The sequence below is a fragment of the Peromyscus eremicus genome, chromosome 4 (genome assembly GCF_949786415.1).
Source record: "Peromyscus eremicus chromosome 4, PerEre_H2_v1, whole genome shotgun sequence".
In the NCBI taxonomy this organism is placed as follows: Eukaryota; Metazoa; Chordata; class Mammalia; order Rodentia; family Cricetidae; genus Peromyscus; species Peromyscus eremicus.
Genome location: NC_081419.1, coordinates 57,487,215 through 57,509,988, shown reverse-complemented (window position 1 = coordinate 57,509,988; position 22,774 = coordinate 57,487,215). Strand labels below are relative to the sequence as shown.

The following is a 22,774-nucleotide window of genomic DNA, read 5'->3' as shown; positions in this document are numbered from 1 at the left end:
GCTTCTGTGTTTCCAGTGTTGTGTGTGTTGGCGGAGATGGATCTGCTAGTGAAGTAGCCCACGCACTGCTCCTCAGAGCTCAGAAGAATGCTGGGGTGGAGATGGACTGCCTCCTGACTCCCGTTGGAGCACAGCTTCCACTTGGCCTAATACCAGCAGGCAAGGAATAGCTGCAGATTCATTAAACTGCTCCCTGTCCTCTTTGTCTTCTAACCCAAAGACAAAACATCATGACCAGAACCAAGCTGGGGAGAAAAGGGCTTATTTCATCTTAAAGCTTACAGTTGATCACTTAGGGAAGCCAAGGCCGGAACTGAAGCAGAGGCACAGAAGGGTGCTGCTTACCAGCTTGTTCCATGGCTCTCTCAGCTATCTTTACAACTGGGCACCAGCTTCCCAGGGGTAGCACCAACCACAGTGGATGAGACTCTCCCATATCATTCTTTAATGAAGAAAATACCTCATATCCCACAGACTTGCCTATAGGCCAGTCTGATGTGGAGGTATTTTTCCAATCGAGGTTCCTTCTTCCAAGATAGTACTAGCTCATGCCGTGTTGACAGAAACAAATCTATACAATGTTCTCTTCTGTAATTCCATTTCCTATCTCCTAATAAGACTCAAATGTCTTTGGTTCTGAAACAGCCTCACTTGATGTCCAGCATTTCCACAAGCAAATGTAAAACATAGGGCAAGAAATTTAATGTTTTGGAGCCACATTTTTTTCTATTCTATATTAGGAGAATCATATATAAATATTCACTTGATTACAAGATTATTGTACTATGAAGTTTGATGTGCATAGACACTTAGGCAATTATCAGTGGAATTTTTATTTCGCTATGAAAAAGTCTAATGACACCCAGAACCAGATAGGAAGTTTCAAAGTAGGGCTGCTCTACATATTATGTTTACAGTGTCCTGTGAGGTAAAATGTAGAACTTGGGCAACTGTAACTTCAAATGGTAACTTCCTTCTGCCTGGAGAGAGAACCCAGGACCTGGAGGGCAGTCTCCTTCAAGGCTCTCAGGTTCCTCATCTCTTATCCCAAGCATATTCCTAGTGTCTTAGCACAAGTAATATGCAGTAATGTTTATTAAGTTGGTAGAATATACAGAACACCTAAAATATAGGCTCCACCATAATAAAAGGAAAGGCAAACCCTGGAAGCACTTGAAGAATAGAAAGGGAGCATTTGATAGGAGATGAGTGTAATAGTAGGTCAATTGATGGACACTCTGCATACATGCCACATAAAGGGGTCTGACTTTGACCTGAGAAGCAGCAGAGAATTATGGGATGTTTTAGATAAGGGAAACCATTCAATGGAACTTAGTCCAAGAGAATTTATTTTGATGCAGGATGCAGGATTACTTGTGGAGAAAGCAGAGATCGAAACAAGGGAAACAGAGCAAGACTATGTACAGTTAAGAAAAGAATATGTTATTTTGTACATAATTCACTCATTCCACTGAACAATCATAAAGGGAATTTGTTACTTTTTCATTTTAAAGAATTAGAGTGTCTATTGCTGTGATAAAACACCATGACCAAAAGCAGCCTGGGGAGGAAATGGTTTTATTTCAGCTTAAAGCTCGTAGTCTAGTGTGAAGGGAAGTCAGGGCAGGAACTTGAGGCAGGAACCAGGAAGCAAGAACTGAAACAGAGGCCGGTGGAAGAATGCTGCTTACTGGCTTGCTCCTCATGGCTTGTTCAGCCTACTTTGTTACAGCATCAAGACTACCTGTCCAGTAGTGACACCACACACAGTGAGCTGGGCTTTCTCACATGAATCATCAATTAAGAAAATGCCTACAGCCCAATCTGGTTGGGCACATTTTCAATTGCCATTCCCTCTCCCCATATGACTCTGGCTTATGTCAAGAGTCATAAAACTAACCAATAAAAAATCATTATGTATAATTGTTAAGACAAAAACAGGAAAATACATTTTTCTTATGAAAATAAAAAAAGTATGTATTTAAAAGAAAATTCAATGTTCTGTTTAATAACCATATCCATGCCATAAATTTAGAATTGCTGTTGCAGAGATAGCTCTACTTATGTGTTTAATATATGAGTGATTCCCTAAGGGATTAGCTTTAGGGTTTTATTATTGTAAAGCATATTTGTGATTTTGCAAGTACATACATTATTCAGTAGATAACTATAGAAATATCATTTAAAAAAAAAAACAGATCCAAATGCCTTTGTAAAGTATGAAGTCTTTTACAAAGCCAATAATTTGAAGGGGGAGAGAGATTAGAATATATCCTGACAATTTAAGGTACTTACAAAAACCAATAATGTTCTCAAAGAAGACAACAAAACAACCTTGACCAAAAAGGGGGAGGGGAGGCAATTTGGACCATTGTTTCATGCTGTTTTATTTTTTGACCTTCAGGGTCATTTTAGTAGTTCTGCCTGTAGCTGGTGGAAACTTCCCGGCAGTATATGTGCCCAGGCTGCAATTCTTCTCATTAGCACTTGGATCTCTGAGGTCATTCACTAACCACCATAGCTCAGAAATGGAAAGGGCATCTTCTAAGAAGTGTGCTTTTGACATGGAGGGGAGCTGCTTATAAAAATTGGTCATTATGTCTTTATTATATAACCAATTTTTACAAATGCATAATGTTGAGGCATTGGGAATTTTTCCCCTTAATTTCAAAGTCTATTTATAATTTGAAAATATCCTGTTATTCAGTGGCTATATCCAGGAATGACATTGTCATCTTTTTGTTTTGAAGATACAGCAGGCTGCCAAACTCTGGTAGTTGGATAGGAGTTGCAGCTTGCTAATTCTGTCTAATAGGAAGGGAAAGTCATGTGTGGGGTGTTTAATACGGGGATGCTATGCCTAGTCAGGGCTTTTGATGAAGAATGGGAACAAGAGCTAGGCAGGAAGTTTCCAAGCTGCCCATGAATAGACAGAGTCTGCCTTTGAAGCCATTTGCCTCCTGGAGAGAGACACCCAGAGGGAGAATGTTTAGTAAATTACTCCACGGAGCCAACAGACTAAGCTGCTGAATTATCCTCAGACTCCAATGTATCAGATGTAGGAAAGCCAGTATTTGAACTGCTGGCCATTAGGAATTGTGTTTGTTGCTATGGGAACTGGTGCTAAGGAACTATACAGACAGAGTCTGATTAGAAGGGGATGGGGGATAGTGAGAGAAGCCTGAGAGGACATAAAAATAAAAAAGCAATCCGGTTGTTGTAAAACAAGACCTAATCCACACACTGATGGCTCTGAATCATATATTCCTGTAGAGTTTGCATAAATAAATTTCATCCTTTCCAATTAATTTGGGTAGAATAAGATATTGCCGAGGGACTGTTAATTTCTATGATATTTAAGGCAAAGAAGCGATATGTAGGTGCTGCTTTCATGAGAATTTTAGATATGCTTGACTAGGAAGTCATTACATCACATTTATCTGCTTGGATGTAGGAGACATTAACAGCCTTATGAATATTCATGCTGTCTGGTTAATTAAGTTAATTGTTCTGCAGAAGTGCTTGCACTTCCAAGGACAATTTTTTTTCATTTATTTATTTATTTATTTATTTATTCATTTATTCATTTATTTATTGCTTCTGTGGGTGCTGCCTAGTACATTACCAGGCAGGGTTTCACTTTCTCTTTCATGAACTGCTGCCCCCACCCCCCATCTCAACCCAGCTCTTTGTTTTTAGCACATTTCAGCAGGTGTGGGGGAGGGGCTGGTGGGCAAAGTTACTGGTGGTGTTCAGAAAAATAACTTTTCCTGCTAATTAAAATGTTTACCTTCTACTATTTATGTGAACAGTGTAGTAGGGACATATTTTCAAATAGCGTACAATTTCCTGGAGGAAAAAATATCATCTGTAATTTTATGATGTCAAATGTATTTTCTCATGAACTTTTATGTTTTCTTCAGAGTGCTAAAAAAACTCATGTTCAAAGATTAAAGGTAACACATTAATGTGAAGATGATGAATGATTTCTGACATCTGGTCGTGCTTCCTATGACAACTAAATTATGTTGGAGGACAGTAGCAGAACTTGACAGGTCATGAAGCAAACTGATTTCTAGCATCTCAAAAGGATATTGCTTGAGCACCCATCACACTTCAGGATCATGGGGAGCTGTCTTCACTTTTCTTGCGTCATGATGCATGCTCTTAGCTATTGTGACTAGTGTCATTACATTATATATCTTAAAGTCTTTCCAGAAGAATGGTTTTACAGTCTTCTTCAACCCCAGGAATGGAGGAAATGACATTATGAAATTCTATAATCAATATTACTAAAGACCCCCCTCTAAGTATGTCTCCTTTCCAAAGCTTTTACTTAAATCTGATGCAGCAAGAAGAAACTGATTTATTTTCCTTCTGGATAATTCCAGATTCGTCATGAACCATATGAACAATACCTAGGCAGTAGGTTCCTAAAGTTCATGGAGAGTTCTAGTCAAAGGTCCCCAGAGTAAAGGGTTCTAGGCTACCTGTTTGCAGACCAAGAGTGCAAAAATCACCCTGTGCATTTGTGAAAACATTTACCTGGGTCTACTCTGTGTGCTCACACACATACTCAATTCACATCACAAGTTGGAGGCGAAACCTAGGAACCAGGTGATGTTGCTACTACTTATTCATAGACTGCGCCTTTAAAAAATTCACCTGGGCATCTTAAAAACTGTAGACTGATTCATTGTATCTAATGTGAGGCTTGAGAAACAGGTTTTTCTTAAGTTAATTTATTTCTATCATAATTGATTTAAATGGCTTTTCCTCGCTCATTTTGAAAGGACTGAAAACTGTCCATGATTACATATACAACATGCTTTGGAATATATAGACACCGTGGAAAGGCTGAATTGGACTAATTACCATATTCACTCCCTCACATAGTTATCATTTTCTTATGTGTGAGAAAATGAATTCTACTCTTAGCAATTTTCAAGCATGTTACACGTGAATTGTAGTCACCATATTTTACAACAGAACTCTTGATATTCTGACATGGACTTTGTCTCCTTGACCAGCATGGTGCTACACTTCCCATCCCTCCACCACTGTTACCTGCTCCCTGCTTCTGTGAGTTCAGTTTTTTTTTCTTTTTTTCAGATTCCACATTGAGAATTTTACAGTGTTTGTTTCTCTGTCCCTGTCTTATTTTATCTGACATAATATCCTACACATTTGTCCACATAGTCACAAATCACCAGGCTATGTTCTTCTACAAGGTTGCATTCTTTTATAAATATATATCACATCTTTCTTTATGCATTCATATCTTGGGCATAGAGGCTGATCCTAAATCTTGGCTATTGTGAAGAGTGGTGCATGAGCATGGAATTGTAGGTGTGTCTTTGACATGCAGCTTTCATTATTCTCCCAAGTCTCCTCATCCTGTTAGTCACAATACTACTCTCTAATTTCTGCTCTCATGCAGTGTGTGTGTGTGTGTGTGTGTGTGTGTGTGTGTAAGAGAACACACGTTACAGAATTTCATTCTTCTGGCTAAATAACCTCCATTGTGTCTGTATTCCACATCCTCTTTACCCATTCATTTGTTGGGGCTATATAGGCTGATTGATCATTTTGGTTATTGTGCATAGTGCCACAGTAAAATGGATGTGCAAGTATCTCTGTGGTAGTTAACTTAGAGTACTTCCGGAATACACCTAGGCTTATATATCTGGGTCATATGGTAGTGCTATTTTAGGTTTGTTGGAAGCTTCCATATTGATTTCCCAAGTGGCTATGCCAGTTTACATTCTTACCAATGGTAAATAGGGTTTCTTTTTCTCTACATCTTAGGTAGCTTTGGTTGAAATTTGTCTTCTTCCTTCCTTCCTTCCTTCCTTCCTTCCTTCCTTCCTTCCTTCCTTCCTCCCTCCCTCCCTCCCTCCCTTCCTTCCTTCCTTCCTTATTTCCTTCTCTCTCTCTCTCTCTCTCTCTCTCTCTCCCTCCCTCCCTCTCTCCTTCCCTCCTTCTCTCTCTCTCTCTCTCTCTCTCTCTCTCTCTCTCTCTCTCTCTCTCTCTCTCTTTCATTATTTCACTTTTTCTCCTCTCATATATTGCATCCTAACCACAGTTTCTCCTCACTCCTTTCCTACTACTCCCCTGCCACACATGCACCCTCTTCCCCAGATCCATTCCTCCTCCTTTCCCTTCAGAAAAGGGCAGGCCTTCCAGGGATATCAACCAAACATGGCATGTCAAGCTATAATAAAACTAGGCACATTCCATCATATTAAGGCTGGAAGAAGAAACCCAATAGGAGAAAAAGGGTCCCAAAACCAAGCGAAAGAGTCAGAGACAGCCCCTGCTCCTGCTGTTAGGAGTCTCACAAGAACACCAAGCTACACAACCAGAACATAGATGCAGAGGACCTGGTAAGATCCACACAGGCTCTCTGATTGTTGCTTCAGTCTCTGTGAGCCACTATGAGCCCTGATTGGTTGATTCTGTCGGCCGTTTTCTTGTGGTATCGTAAGCCCTCTGGCTCCTACAATCCTTCCTCTCCCTCTTCCGCGGGATTCCCCATGCTCCACCTTATATCTAGCTGTGGGTCTCTGCATCTGCTCCCATCAGTTGCTGGATGAAGCCTCTCTCATGATGATTATGTTTGGCTCCAGCCTACGAGTATCACTAGGAATCATTTTATCGACATTTTTTTTTTTTTTTTTTTATCATGCTTGGTTCTCATCCTTGGTCTCTGGGCTATGCAGACTCTGGTTACTGATCATCCAGGCAGTGTTTGGCACAGGCTTCCTCTTGTGGAGTGAGTCTTAACTTGGACCAGTCATTGATTGGCCACCTCAACAAGTTTCTCACCACTTTTACACCAGCTCATCTTGCAGGCATGACTAATTGTAGGTAGAAGATTGGTGTCCCAATCCCACCACTGGAAGCCTTGCCTGGTTACAGAAGATGGACAGTTCAGGTTCCATGTACGCATTACTAGAAGTGTATGCTAGGATTACCCTCATATACTCCTGGGAGTTTCCATTGCACTAGGTTTCTATTTCACCTCTGAAATGCCACCCAATTCCAGTTGTCTCTCCCAGTACTCTCCCCCTCACCACCTAATTCATCCTGCTCCCATCCCCACTTGTCCTCAGTCTACCTATAAAATCTATTCTATTTCCCCACTTGGGCCCTTCTTGTAACTTATGCCTCTGTGCGTCTGTGGAGTGTAGCATGGTTATTCTTCACTTTAAGCTAATATCCACTTATAAGTGAGTACATACCATGTTTGTCTTTTTGGGTCTGGGTTACTTCACTCAGGATGTTTTTTTTTTTTCTAGTTTCATCCATTTGCATACAAATTCCACATTGTTTTTATTTTAAATAGCTGAGTAATATTTTATTGTGTAAATGTACCACATTTTCTGTATTCAATCATTGGTTGAGGGACATCTAGGTTGTATCCAATTTCTAGCTATTACAAATAAAGCTCCCATGAACATAGTTGAGCAAATGTCCTTGAGGAAGGATACAGCCTCCTTTGGGTATATGTGCAGGAGTGGTATAGCTGGGTCTTGAGGTAGATTGATTCCTAATTTTCTGAGGATTCTCTCTATATATTTCCATAATAGCTGTACAAGTTTTGCTTCCACCAGCAATGATAGAGTGTTCCACTTGCTCCATATCCTCACCAGCATGAGCTGTCACTTTTATTATTTATTTTATTGATTCCATTGGTATAAGATGTAATCTCAGAGTCATTTTGATTTGTGTTTCCCTAATGGCTAAGGATGTTGAACATTTCTTTAAGTGCTTCTAGGCCATTTGATATTCCTCTGTTGAGAATTCTCTGTTTAAATCGGTACCTATTTTTAAAATTGGATTATTTAGTTTGTTGATGTCTTGTTTTTTGAGTTCTTTATATTTTTTGGATATTAGCCCTCTGTCAAAAGTGGGGTTGGTGAAAATCTTTTCCCATTCTATAGGCTACCATTTTGTCAGTGTCCTTTTGACAGTGTCCTTTGCCTTACAGAAGTTTGTTAATTTCATGAGGTCCCATTATTCATTGTCAATCTTAGGGCTTGCGCTTCTGGTGTTCTGTTCAAGAACTTGTCTCTTGTGCCAATATGTTGAAGGCTATTCCCCACTTTCACTTCTGTCAAGTTCAGTGTGTCTGGTTTTGTGTTGAGGTCTTTGATCCACTTGGATTTGAGTTTTGTACAGGGTGATAGATATGGATTTATATACATTCTTCTACATATCAATATCCAGTTAGACCAGCACCATTTGTTGAAGATGCTTTTTTTTGTCTATTGTGTATTCCTGGCTTTTTGTCAAAAATCAAGTGTCCTTAGGTAAGTGGATTTATATCTGGATCTTCAATTTAATTCCATTGATCAACCTGTCTGTTTCTATGCCAATACTATGCAGTTTTTATTGATATTGCTCTGTAGTACAGCTTGCAATTGATATGGTGATACCCTTGGAAGTTCCTTTATTGTACTTTATTGTTTTTGCTATCCTGGATTTTTTTGTTTTTCCATATGAAGTTTAGTATTGTCCTTTTAAAGTCTGTAAAGAATTGTGTTGAGATTTTGATGGGGATTACATTGAATCTGTAGATTGCTTTTGGTAAAATAGCCATTGTTTACTATGTTAATCTTACTGATCCATGAGCATGGGAGATCTTTACATTTTCTGATATATTATTCAATTTCTTTCTTCAAAGGCTTGAAGTTATTGCAATAGAGGTCTTTTACTTGCTTAGTTAGAGTTATCCCAAAATATTTTATATTATGTGTGGCTATTGTTTCCATGGTTTCTTTCACAGCATGATTGTTGTTTGCATATAGGGGAGCTACTAAATTTTTTGAGTTAATCTTGTACCCTGCCACTTTGCTGAAGGGATTTATAAGCTGTAGGAGTTCCCTGGTAGAATTTTTGGAGTTGCTTATATATACTATCATATTATCTGTGAATAGCAATACTTTGACTTCTTCCTTTTTAGTTTATATCCTCTTGATCTCCATTATTGCTCTAGCTAGAACTTCAAGTACTATATTGAATAGATATGGAGAGAGTGGACAACCTTGTCTTGTTTCTTATTTTGGTGGAATTGTTTTGAGTTTTTCTCCATTTAATTGGATGTTGGCTTTAGGCTTGCAGTAAATTGCCTTTATTATGTTTAGTTATGTTTCTTGCATCCCTGATCTCCCTAAGACTTTTATTATGAAGGGGTGTAGGATTTTGTCAAAGGCTTTTCAGCATCTAAATGAGATAATCATGTGAGTTTTTTTTCTTTCAGATTGTTTATATGCTGGATTACATTGACAGATTTTCATATGTTGAACCATCCCTGCATCTCTGGGATGATCATGGTGGATGATCTTTTGATGTGTTCTCAAAATTGGTTTGCCAGTATTTTATTGAGTATTTTTGCATCAATATTCATGAGGGAAATTAGTCTGCATTTCTCTTTTTTTGTTGAATCTTGGTGTGGTTTGGGTATCAGGCTGACTGTGGCCTCACAAAATGAATTTGGCAATGTTCCTTCTGTTTCTATTTTGTGGAATAATTTGAGGAGTATTGCTATTAGTTCTTCTTTGAAAGTCTGGTAGAATTCTGTGCTAAAACTATCTGGCCCTGGGCTTTTATTTGGTTGGGAAACTTTTGTTGAATTCTTCTCTTTCTTTAGGGGTTATAAGTCTATTTAAACTGTTTATCTGACCTTGATTTAACTTTAGTAAGTGGTATCTATCAAGGAATTTGTCCATTTCTTTTAGATTTTTCCAATCCAGTGGAGTACAGGTTTTTGAAGTATGACCTAATGATTCTCTGAATTTCCTCAGTGTCTGCTGTTATATCCCTCTTTTTGTTTCTGATTTTGTTGATTTGGATATTATCTTTGTGTCTTTTAGGTTTGAATAAGGGTTTGTCTATCCTGTTGATTTTCTCAAAGAACTATCTCTTTGCTTTATTGATTCTTTGTACTATTCACTTTGTTTCTATTTTATTGATTTTAGCCCTCAGTTGGATTATTTCCTGCCATCTACTCCTCTTGGGTGTATTTGCTTCTTTTTGTTCTAGAGCTTTCAGACATGCTATTAAGTTGCTAGTATGAGATCTCAACAATTTCCTTATGCAGGCACTTAATGCTATGAATTTTCCTCTTAGTACCACTTTCATAGCATCCCATAAGTTTGGGTATGATGTGCATTGATTTTCATTGAATTCTAGGAAGTCTTTAATTTTTTTCTTATTTCTTTCTTGGCACAGTAGTCATTCTATAGAGAGCTGTTCAGTTTCTATGAGTTTGTAGACTTTCTGTTACCTGCCTCTGTACTGTGGTCAGTAATGAGAGACATGAACTAGGAAGCTGCTCTTACCTCTGTTCTAGTATCTCTTTTTAAGTTCTCTCAGGTTGTAGGTGGAAACTCATGCCCCATGTTGAGCTCCAAATATAGATGTAAGTTTTCATGTGTCCCACCCAGTCCCACAGCTGCTCAGTCCCAAGTAAACACACAGAGGCTTATATTAATTACAAACTATATGGCCGATGGCTCAGGCTTCTTGCTAGCTAGCTCTTACAACTTAACTCAGACCATTCCTATTAATCTATGTTTTGCCACGTGGCTTCATGGCATTACCTGCTCTCTCACATCCTACTTCTCTTGGCAGCCGCTTGCAGCATCTGCCCTGACTCTACCATTCTCTCTCTGTCTCTCTTGGATTTCTCGCTTGGCTCCATTCTGCCCTGACATAGGCTAATGCAGCTTTATTTATTAACTAATGGAAGCAACACATATTCACAGCACACAGAAAGATATCCCACAGCAAGGACATAATTTTAAAAGTCCATAGTTTAACATAACTGTTATGAACTCATAGATAGTGCCTTATTCAGACATCATCAGAGAGGCTTCTTCCTGCAGCAGATGGGAACAAATACAGAGCCCCATAGCCAAACATTATTTATAGAGAGAGAGGGAGAGAGAGACCTTGGAACACACAGCTTCAAATGGGATGTGTCCATCAAATCCCTCCCATCAGAGCTCAGGGGAACCCTTGGAAGATTAAACAGAAAGAAAGTGTAAAAGCCAGAGGGGAAGGAGGGTACCAGGAGAACAAGGCCCCCTAAATCGACTGAGCAAGGCCCATATGAACTCAGAGACTGAAGTAGCAAGCACTGGGCCTACATGGGTTTTCACCAGGTACTCTGTGTATATATCATAGCTTTTAGTTTAGTATTTTTATGGGACTCACGAGTGTGAACGAGTGGATCTTTGATTCTTGTGCCTTCTCTTGGGCTTTTTTTTTTAACCTTCTATTGGATTGCCTTGTCCGACTTCAATTTGATGGGTTTTGTTTTATCTTATTATACCTTATTTTTTATGTTTTGTTGTTACCTCTTAACAGCCTGTTCTTTTGTAATGAGAGACAGAAAGAAGGGAGTGGATCTGGATGGAAGGTGAGGTGTGGAGGAACTGAATGGAGTAGAGGGAGGGGAAACTTTAGTCAGGATATATTGTATGAGAAAAGAATATATTTTCAGTAAAAGGGGGGGGGGAATTCCAGTTAGTAGAAAAAGAGTCAAAAAGTTTTAAAAATGTAAAAGGTTATAAATGCACAAGAAGCTAAAGTTAACTTAGTACTAATAAAAACTTTAAATTTACTATAATACAGGAGTATAACATTTATGCAATTGATAATAGTGTGCAGCATTGTCCAAGTCCTTTACACCCATGCCTTGATTTAATCAACCTCATTTCTGGAAGCCCCACTCATGGTACATAAGCACCTTTGATTGTTGTTTTTAAAATCCTTCTTGGTATTTTTCCTCTACTTTAGATATAGCCTTACCATGGTGTTAGGGTTATCGATATTGTCCAGCACAGTAACCTGGCTTGAAGCTAGGAGCAATGGCATATAGTTTAGGTATGTTCAAGATTATACCATCCTGGATTGTATGAATCTGCTCTTTGATGTTGGCATGGTGACAAAGGCACTTAAAAACATATTTCTCAGGCTGGGTCACCTTCACAAATGACACTTGTCTGTATTTTGGATGTAAGCTCCTCATCAGCTATGGGTGTTCCATGTGTTTTCCAGTTCTGTTGGTCATCTCCAACTCTAGAGTTTCTTGATCTATGTGAAGCTTTTCAGTGGGGTTTAATCCTATGTGTACATTTTTCCTTTGGGAATTAGAACAACAGCATTGCACTCTCCCCATCTCTTGGCTCCCACTAATGGTCTGGCAGTATCTAATCCATTGTCAGCTGGGTTTGGGTACAAGTTATGTGAGAGTCTGATTTCACTCTCTTGTGTGTGGACATCCAGTGTCTAGTTTTGGTGACTATAACTTCCTTTTGTTGTTTTGTTTTTGTACGTTTATGGAATATCAGTTCACCATAAGTGCTGGAGTTATCCATTTAGGATCTTGGTCTTATATTCTGTTGATATATATACCTGTTTTTAATGCCAGCAGCATGCTGTTTCAATGACTAGGGCTTTATAGTAGCTTTTGAAGTTAGGGTGTAATCTCTATGTAAATTTTCATAGAGATTGCTTTGGATCCTTTGATAGGGACTGCTTAGGATAGTACCGATATTTTAGCAGGATTATCTCTTCTAGTTTGTGAACACAAGATAGCTATGCATTTATTTCTGTCACCTTCAATCTCTTCCATTGATGTTTATAGCTTTAAGCTTACAAGTCCTTTATTTTTTCAGGGAAATTTGCTAAGTATCTTTGGTAGTATTTGTAAATGGCTTATTGTCTTGATTTCTTTGCGACAGTTTGCTATAAGTAAATAAAAACATTATATGTACATATTAATTTTGTATCCTGCAACTTTACTGAAGTCTTTGGGGTTCTCTAAATGATGGTTTTATTTGCACCAATGACAATTTAACTCTTTCTTTTCCAATTTCTTTATCTAGTTCTCTTGAGTAACTGTTCTGACCAAAACTAGGATGATTTTGATATCTGTGTGCTGTTCATAGTGGGCACATTTCAGTAAACGGTCATATTGTCATATTTTAAGTAATTAGAGTCAGAGCATAGCTTGTTTTTGGTAAATCAGTCGGAATGACTTTAGCAGTTAGTGAGGTGAACTTTGGTGGCATGGTATTGTTATGGCTAGAATTTCGGTTTAATTATGCTTATTTGTCATTAGTTATTAAAATGTGCTTATTGTTGTTCAATATTTGGTTATGTAATGCTTATTTCAATGACATCTTAGTTGACAGTAGCAGCAGCTGAGATGTTTCAGCTTCTGCAACTGAATATCAAAGGACAGCTGCCAGTGACACTACTGAAGTGCTTGGTCATGGTCACAGAAATGCCCCTGGCTAGCCAAATCCAGGGGATTGTCCAATTTACCCTCTTCCCATACATTCCAATGTTCTTACTGGCCTTGGAAGGAGGAGTGGTTACTTCACCCTTTGGAAGCAAGCCTGTATGATGTTGGTCACATATAAACATCACAGGACCTTCAGTAGGGAGCTTTTCCCTTCAGTGAGTAGATGGTGGAATCCTAGAGTATTTAGATTAGCACAATGATTATGAAAATCAGAAATTATGTCTTGTAACACATTTTTAGATGGCAATAATCAAGTTAAGTATTCTCTTCACATGGGACAGTTTTCCTCTCAGATGTAGAAAGGAAACCCATTTGAAGTGAAAGTTTTACCTCTAAGATTCACAGAATGTATTTTGAACGTGCCTGTCAGAGTTTAAAATGATAAGGTATTTTTTCATTATTGACTAAATTTTTCTTATTTATATATCTATGCATTTGTCTTTGCTCAATACAGACATTCTTCTGCTGTTAGTGCCCATTTTTGTATAGAAGCTAAAGGCTTATTCATTAAAGTTGGATGGAATAAGCCTCTATATAATTGTAATTTTGAAGGGAGAATATATATCATGATCAAAATAGCTATGAGTCAATAAACTATTCTCTAATTTGTGGTACCTGAGAGAGGCCTTACATATGCTAGCCTTATAAGCACTGTATATCACTGGGTTCCAGCCCATTTTCTAATATTTTGGGGTATTTTCTAACTTTTATTTATTTAATTTTACTTTTATTTATTCTTTGTGTCTTTCACATCATGTCTCCACATCATGTCTCTTGATATCACCCACCCACCCCCACCTCCCAAAAAATAAAACAAAATAAAATTTAAGAGAAGAAAGGGGGAAAAAAGTAATAAAGGGATAATCTTGTCATGGAAGCTCTAGTGTGGTACAGTAAGTCACACAGTAAACCCCTTTATCCATAGATTTTTACATGTAGGTGTTCATCACAAAGAATTATTGGTCTGGTTCGAGGCCCCTGGTCTCTGCTACACCACCGACACATGGCCCTCACTGGAACTCTTCCTGGACATCCCATTGCTGCCCTGTGTCATGGACATTTTGCAGTCCTGGGTCTGCAGGGCCCACTCCCCACCCCCACCCCACCATCCAGGAGTTCACAGATGGGGTGGATGTTGGGGTGGGCCAACACATAACTCTGGTTCTGGGCCTGGGTAGTTTCAGGGTTGGTCAGCCTGTCAGCTCTCCCATGTCCTCGTCACCAGGGTAAAGTTTCCAGAATTGCCCGGCTAGTTCACCATTTGCAGCAAAGATCAAGTGTGTGTGTGGGGGGGCTATTTCTCTTGCTTTTGTGTCCTCAGGATCGGTTCTCCCACACTTACACCTTCAAGGACAGCTCTACTGTGTTGCCCAGGTGAGGTGTAGGGCCTGCTCCCGAGTGCTGCAGCTGATGAGGGGCAGGAGCAGCTCTCCTGCTCTTATGACCTAAGGGTCAGCTCTTCCACCTGCCTTAGGTGTGGGGCTGGGTAGTGCAGTGGGGAGGAACATCTCTTCCCTGCTCGTGTTGCCATGTGACAGATGAGTAATGGGGACAGCTCTTCCATGTTCACAACATTGGGATTGGCTCACTCACACCCCCACCAGCAGGCTCAGCTCTATTGTGCTGTCCAGGTGAGGTGCAGGGCCTGCTCTCCTTAGTGTTGCAGCTGGTGGGGGGCAGGAGCAGCTCTCCTGCTCTTATAACCTCAGGGCCAGCTCTCCCTCCTGCCTCAGGCCTTGATGGGCATCTCTCCCCCAACCCATGCCACCATATGGCAGATGAGGGGTGGGGTTAGGTCTCCCATGCTCACGTTCTCAGGATTGGCTTCCTGTGCCCTCCTCAATAGGGTCAGTTCTGCTGTGCTGTCCAGACAAGACACAGGGCCTGCTTTCCTGAGTGTAGCATCTGGTAAATGATTCAGCTCCTTCACCAACTAAAGGTGGTAGGGGCAAGAGGGGAGGGCGTCTTTCCCTCCTTTCCACCACCACACTGAAGACAAGGGAGGCTGTACTGGCTATGCCCATCTCAGGTCCTCAGGGCTGGCTTACCTGTACCCCTGTCTACTCTACTGTACTGTCCACAGGAGGCAGAGGACCCATTCTGCTGAATGCTGTAGCTGGTGAGGGGTTGGGTCAGGTACCCCACCAGCTGCAGGTGTCAAGGGGCAAGGGGAGAAGTTTTTCTAACTTTTAAATCATTTAGAAGTGTAGTAGGAATCTTAAATGGATCTTATTAATGAAATGAAACCTGAGGCCAGTTATTAGGGTGAACGCTGGAAGATCAGAGAGACAGAACAAGCCACAGCTAACCTCACCTGGCCAACTTCTCAGCTGATCTTGTTTCCTCAGACTGGAAGCCTCTGAGTCCTCATCCAGAATGGGTCTCAGCTGAACTGTGCTGCTAGAAGCCTGAAAGTTTAACCAGCCAAATGCTTGTAGTTTCTGGTCCTCATGCTTTATATACCTTTCTGCTTTCTACCATCACTCCCTGGGATTAAAGGCTTGCTTTCTGGGATTAAAGGCGTGTGTCACCATGCCTGGCCGTTTCCAATGTGGCCTTGAACTCACAGAGATCCAGAGGGATTTCTACCTCTGGAGTGCTAGGATTAAAGGTGTGAGTGCCACCATTTTCTAGTCTTTGTATCTAGTGGCTGTTCTGTCTCTGACCCCAGATAAGTTTATTAGGGTGCACAATATTTTGGGGAACACAATACCACCACATAGAAGTTTGACAGTTCTGCAAACATTTGACATTTATCTGTGCTGTGAAAGGAAAGCTGTATTTCTAATGTTTTTTTAATCAATTTTTCTGTCATAAACTTCCATTAATTTTCATCTGAACATACATGGTTATGGTTATGTCTAATAAGAGCACATGTTAATTTAAAACACAGACTCTACTGATATGTATTTTAAAATTGTTTTGGCAGGATCTACGAATGTATTGGCACATTCTCTTTGTGGAATTTCTCACGTAGTGACTGCAACTATGCACATAATAATGGGTAAGAATTCTTCTAGAGAGGTCCAGGTGGAATAAGGAAGTTTTTGTTCACATAAGTAACTATTGTGTTTCTGTCAGTCTTATCTAGGAATGGTAAGTTCTCTGTCTCTAAGCATAGAAATGTTTGACTAAAGCTCAAAGGCAAGTCATCTTCTAGTTAAATTGCCTTTCATTTCAACTACTTGCTTTGAAAAGAGCAATAAACGAAGTTTGACTATAATCTTGATGGGAAAAATACAGTAATGGTTTTTAAAATCAGTTTTAAAACACAATGGAAAAAGTCCATGCATACATTTGCATATGTAATCTGCACTATTGTTGGCTTGCACTTCAGGATGTAAAATCATATTATAGGAAAACTACCAGGGCATACTCATGTGTGATAGCATTCAAGTTTAGATAAATGCAATACAAAACTAATATTAACTCTGTTTTCCTGGTACATCTACTTTGGCATCACATGCAAGGCTATAAGATTTACTAATATGAGTTTCTTTGCTCATCACCTGGAAAAGTTGAAAGTGGCATTTACAGTTGTTATAGTAAAGACAGATGAAGAGAAAGCAAGGGTAGTAGCTATGACGTTTGGTACCTGGCAATATTCCTTAAGTAAATAAACATTCTCTCTGCTGTCTGCTGCTGTAACCACTCACTGGTGGACTGAATACACCATCCAAGGTCACATACAGACAGTAGATGTCTGCACATTTAGCTCTGCTGGCAAGCTTCTTCGCTTTGGGTTCTCGGCCATGTTCGGCTTTGGTGGAAGGACTTTGGCTCTGGCAGAGAAATACCGATGGATGTCCCCGAGTCGGCGGAGAGACTTTGCTGTACTCAAAGCTTTGGCCAAACTTCAGTAAGTGCTTTTCTTAAGGCAAAAATTCTGTATCCTAACATCAATGACTATTCATTATGAATTTCATTATTTAGGCCAGAGGATTGCAAAATATCATTTTTACCAGCTGGTTGCTCTCAGGATGAACAAGAAAGGTAAATAAAAGCTCTGTGTAATGTTGATATAGTTACTCATTTTTATTTTGAATAAAAAATGTACAATTGATTTGCCTGCATGTATGTACCATATACATGTCTGGTGCCCAGACCAGAAGAGGTGTCAGATCCCCTGAAACTGAAGTTACAGATAATTGTGAGCTGCCATGTGGTGATAGGAACTGAACGTGGGCCCTCTGCAAGAGCAGTCAGTGATCTTAACCACTGTACCTCTTTATTTCTCTTCAAAGAATAAACTACTTTGATATAAGCAGTTTATATCAAACTTGTACTTTTTAGCTTTTTCTCAAATACTAATGAAGAGTATAGAATCATATACTTCTACATCTTCTAGTAAACAGAGTTTATCACCTGTCTTCAGAAGCAACCATCCCTCCAGACTGACAGACAGACAGACAGTCATCCAACAATCTATCCGTCTAACATTTATTTGAGTGCCTGCCAGGATCCAGACTTTAGGTACAGCCACAAGCCTCAAACACACAGTTTTGGTCTTTATGAGAATTTTTGGAATAGCATGGAATTTAAATATTAAAGGAACATTGAGGAAGAGTTCCGGTCATTAAGAAATGAAAATTGTTCCTTATAATACATTTATACCTTAAGTGATAATCTATTAAGGAATGTTTTACATATGCAATTATGGGTTCTCTAGTCTCCTCATGTTTAGTAGATGCTAGCTTTGCATATGTGTGACATATTTTTGTTTCTGTTATGTCTAGAAATACAGAACAATCTCCAGAATCTGGTGAGTGAGAAAGAATGTGCTGTAAGCCCTACCTTGCGCTAGTGACTGGGGAGAGAAAGTAACCACCCACTTCCATTTCCTTTAGACTGTAGTGGTCAGTGGCAAACCATCCAAGGGCAGTTCTTGAACATCAGCGTCATGGCAATTCCCTGTCTGTGTTCAGTGGCTCCCAGGGGCTTTGCACCTGACACCAGGTGAGTATTTCGAGGACTGCTAAATGCTTACGTTTTATAAATAATTTTCTCTTTGGGAATACTTTAACTATTTGCTATCTAGAAATGTGTTAAACATGTATTCTCTGATAAAAGTGCAGAGGATAAGTGTCAGTGAATGGAGTGCTCAGCTACAAATGGGGCATCTGTATCATCCTCCTGATCCCCACCAAAGCTCAAGGACCATTATGGAAGAGGGGTGGAGAGACTGTAAGAGCCTGAGGTCAGAGGAGGACTGTAGTAAAATGGTGTCTTCTGGACAAGACAGTACTGATGCATTCAACAGCAGCTGTGGTTGCCGGAACAGGATCTGTGTAAGATTCAGCCAGTCAATGCTCTAGCATGGTACAGGGAGGGTCTCGTGCCCACACCCCTAGCTGATGGGGGGAAGAACTGTCAATGGTTTCTGAGAGAAGGAAGAACCAGTTTTCTTTAAGGATGTGGCCACTGGTAGTTGATCATGTGCATGGCCCCCACATTCATGAGTTGATCAATACAAAATAGAGTCAGTGTATTATTGGGAGACCAAAGATAACATGAAGTTGGGAATGGGTGAGAATGTAGGGAGTGGATCTGGGTGGAATTAGGGGAACAAATGGGGGTTAATATTATCAAAATATATGAACTTCTCAAAGAATTAATAAAGTATTACTTTTGGAAAAGAATGAGAAATGTGGTGGTATTGTGTTCCCCAAAATATTGTGCACCCTAATAAACTTATCTGAGGTCAGAGACAGAACAGCCACAATATTAAACATAGAGGATAGGCAGTGGTAGCACACGCCTTTAATCCCAGCACTTGGGAGGCAGAGTTAGGCAGAAATCCATGTGTTCAAGGATATAGCCAAGCATGGTGACTCATGCCTTTAATCCCAGAAAGCGAGCCTTTAATCCCAGGGAGTGATGGTAGAAAGCAGAAAGATATATAAGGCACGAGGAACAGGAACTAGAAGCATTTGGGCTGGTTAAGCATTTGGGCTGGTTAAGCATTTGGCTGGTTAAGCTTTCAGGCTTCTAGCAGCAGTTCAGCTGAGACCCATTCTGAATGAGGACTGAGAAGCCTCCAGTCTGAGGAAACAAGATCAGTTGAGAAGTTGGCCTGGTGAGGTTAGCTGTGGCTTGTTCTGGTTCTCTGATCTTCCAGCTTCACCCCAATACATGGCTACAGGTTTGATTTTATTAATAAGACCTTCTAAGATTCCTGCTACAGAGAAATATGGGTAAACAAGGTAGTTTCTCTTTGTATGATATAAAATCTTCCTAAAGGATTTGTCCGCACAATAGAGTGTGAACAATTTTGAACTGTAAAAAACTGCCATATAGTCACTGGCATTTTACTAACCCTCTGGCTAAAGTACTCCTTGGGTCTTGACATAACTTTGTGTTGTGCCTCTTTGCTTGCTTTCACCTCACTGCTTGTTGAGAATAGTATACCAAACATTGGGGTTTCTTGTGAATGTCTATGCTCTCCAGTTCTACTACAAGCAAATCCTTAATCTGAAAGCTGGAGAGATGGCTCAGTAGTTAAGAGCATGTACTTCTCTGGCAGGGGATCTGGGTTATGTTGATGTTTTCAGTCAGGGAGACATTTTGGTTCACTCAATGTAAACAATGATGCATAGGAGTCTTTTGGCTACATTTTAATGAAATAAGCAGTGAGGCCTTTTATATCTTCACAGAATTAGAGGTATTCTCTTTTATTTGCACATCCTTTGAAGCAAATATCCATGTTGAATCTAGAAGTAGTTCTCTTCAAAATGCAAACATGTAGAACAAATGAGAAGGGATAGTGTTTATAAAACCATACCACTAAGAAAAATAATATATAAAGACGATGCCATGAGCACTTTGGTGCTGTTTGCTTCCAGATGGAATAGACAACATGGTGGATAGTGGGGGTATTGGGCCCTTATCTGAAGATAAGAGCTTTGCTGCCAGTGATTCTTTTGTTTGCCACTATGTGCCTTCCATTGGGAGTGGTCCATCCTTACATAGAACGGCTAGAAGATGAGGTGACCTCTAAGGGTCCTCACAGCTCTACTTGAGCCTCTATAGATTTAAAGGCTCCTTTTAATATCATTGGTATACTTGGGACAACTTTGTGTTTGCACTGAAATCAAGCATGAAATTATTTGCATGTATTTCTGCAAAATGTCTTCTAAAGCTAATGAATTTGTGTATGGCTAGGTTGGCACTAGACCACACCTTTATATTTCTAGTCTCTCTTGTTGGATGGAAGTGTCCTGCAAGATTAAAATGCTCTGTCGTTTAGTTGAACATATGCGGTAGTTGAACATTTGCCGTAGCTATTGTTCCCTCCACCTCCTCTACCCAGGGAACTTTGACTTGTCTTCTGTGTCACATAGACCTTCTGCCCGTAAATAAACAGTTTAGATTTTAGAAAAACATCTAGCTGCAGGTTATCTCAGACCATTTGCGGATGTACACTATGTCACCATATACTTTTCAAAATGCATCCTTAGCTTCATGTTCAGAACTATTAAATAATTGTGGCAGATTTAATATTACTCCTTGATTAGGGTGTGTGAAGGTTTGATTTTCGAAGAGCCCTGCAGTCAGGTTTTGCTGAGAAGAAACCCTAGGGATTAATAAAACTAGTTTGAAAGATTCTCTCACTTCAACAAGAGCACAGCAAAATGTAGTTTAAACATTTTAGGTCAGTTCAACATGGTGATTTTTTGATATTGATCAGTATCCCCTGGTGAATACTATGTTTGTGAGCCAAAATGATATGGGGGTGGTTTCAGACACAGTCTATGATAAACTTCTTAATTCTTGAATACAAATGTTTAATTTCAGATTAAATAATGGAAGCATGGCTCTCATAGTTGTACGGAACACTACTCGACCAGAATTTGTAAAGCACCTGAAGAGATACTCCAGCATAAAGAATCAGGTATAGCCATTTCTTTTTGTTATGTTTTTGCAAGGTTCAAAATCATGGAGAGAAAGAGGCATCAGAGAGTAACATCAGGTCTTGCCTCATGAAAAACCTTTTTTTTTTCTTCTGCCTACATTAATCCCTTTTCCCCCAGCCCCTCATTTAAAGTTTGAAACGTGTGTGCCATTTCCTCCTTTTGACATATGGGTTATACTTTTTTCCATTGTGCAAAGAAAAACCAAAATTCTAGTATTACATTGGAAAGTGAAGGAAGTTAGGGGTACAATTACACACACACAAGCTGTTCTTCAGAGTGAAAAGTAGTGAAATCTGAGCGTTCCATCTTTTTCGTTTTACAGCAGCAGATTCTAAACTTGTGATGCTAAGATTTTACTGACATTTGTTTACCACCTGCTTCATATTCATGGATTGTAATAGATTTGCAGATATGTGCTTACCCATTTTATAGATGTTATTCAAAACGTATGTAGAGATACTTCCACTTAAGTGGTTAGACTAAAAGAGAAATAGTACCTATGATGAGCTATATTCTTGGGCTCGCACTATGCCCCAGCTGTTAGTCTTGAAATACACAGGTGTGGCTGGAAAACCCTGTAGATGGACACATTCTTAATGTTATAAATGGTGCTTGGATGTAGTTAGGAGAGGACAAATGGGAGGAGGAGGGCAGTAAATCCAGCTAACCATCAGAGGCTGACTGTTGATCACACACTCTAGCAACTTGGGAGGGAGCGAGGGAGGAAGGGAGGGAGGGGAGAGAGAGAAAGAGAGAGAGAGAGAGAGAGAGAGAGAGAGAGAGAGAGAGAGAGAGAGAGAGAGAGAGAGAGAGAGTCTGTTTCTGCCTTTAGAAGCCACAAGAGGGCTTGCGTTAGAGTCAGGTGGTTGTGAGCTGACATTTGTACTGGGAACCAAACTTGGGTCCTCTGGAAAGGCAGCAAGCACCCTTAACAGCTGAGCCATCTCTCCAGCCCTCCAGATCCCCCATATTTGCCTCATAATTTCACACTACAATAAAGAATTACATTTATCTGGTGTTTATAATCATATGTAATTCACATAATAATTTCTATAAATTATAGGCAAATATGGAAATATGATAGTATGTAATGCATTTTTTAAAAAACTTTACCATGTGAAAAAGACTACATATATGTTATTTACAATAGGATTCTCTGCTGTGTGATGATGAATCCGCAGCAGTGCTAGTATGTGGGAAGGAAACAAATTGCAAATTGTTTTAGCATTTCATTCTCTGAACCACATTTTCATGGCCGGAATGTCAATATTTGTGAACAGTTGTAGAATACATTGACGATCACCTCACTATTTTTATAGTGACTCCCAACTCAATAAAATGGAGGATAAAACTACCCTTCAGGGCTTTTTCAACTGTGCCCTCTTGCTGGCTCTTCTCCCAACATTTTTTGTTCTCTGTGGCCACCTTTGGCAAGTGACTTTAAAACTTTTAAAAGAACTCTACCTTCTACGGATCCCATCTCCTGGGTATTCTCTTTGTTCTCATTATTTCAATTGCTTGCTGTGTAAGCACACACTCT

At 39.7% G+C, this 22,774-nt stretch overlaps 1 protein-coding gene across 1 annotated transcript in view; it reads left to right on the top strand.

Moving 5' to 3' along the window:
* Cerkl (ceramide kinase like) overlaps nt 1-22,774 on the top strand; it is a 108,098-nt gene that overhangs the window by 77,562 nt on the left and 7,762 nt on the right. Inside the window, exons 5-11 of the mRNA XM_059260785.1 lie at nt 17-159; nt 16,251-16,325; nt 17,003-17,180; nt 17,255-17,314; nt 18,058-18,083; nt 18,169-18,277; nt 21,116-21,212. Coding sequence (XP_059116768.1) covers nt 17-159; nt 16,251-16,325; nt 17,003-17,180; nt 17,255-17,314; nt 18,058-18,083; nt 18,169-18,277; nt 21,116-21,212 — 688 coding nt within the window. The remainder of the gene's footprint in view (nt 1-16; nt 160-16,250; nt 16,326-17,002; nt 17,181-17,254; nt 17,315-18,057; nt 18,084-18,168; nt 18,278-21,115; nt 21,213-22,774) is intronic.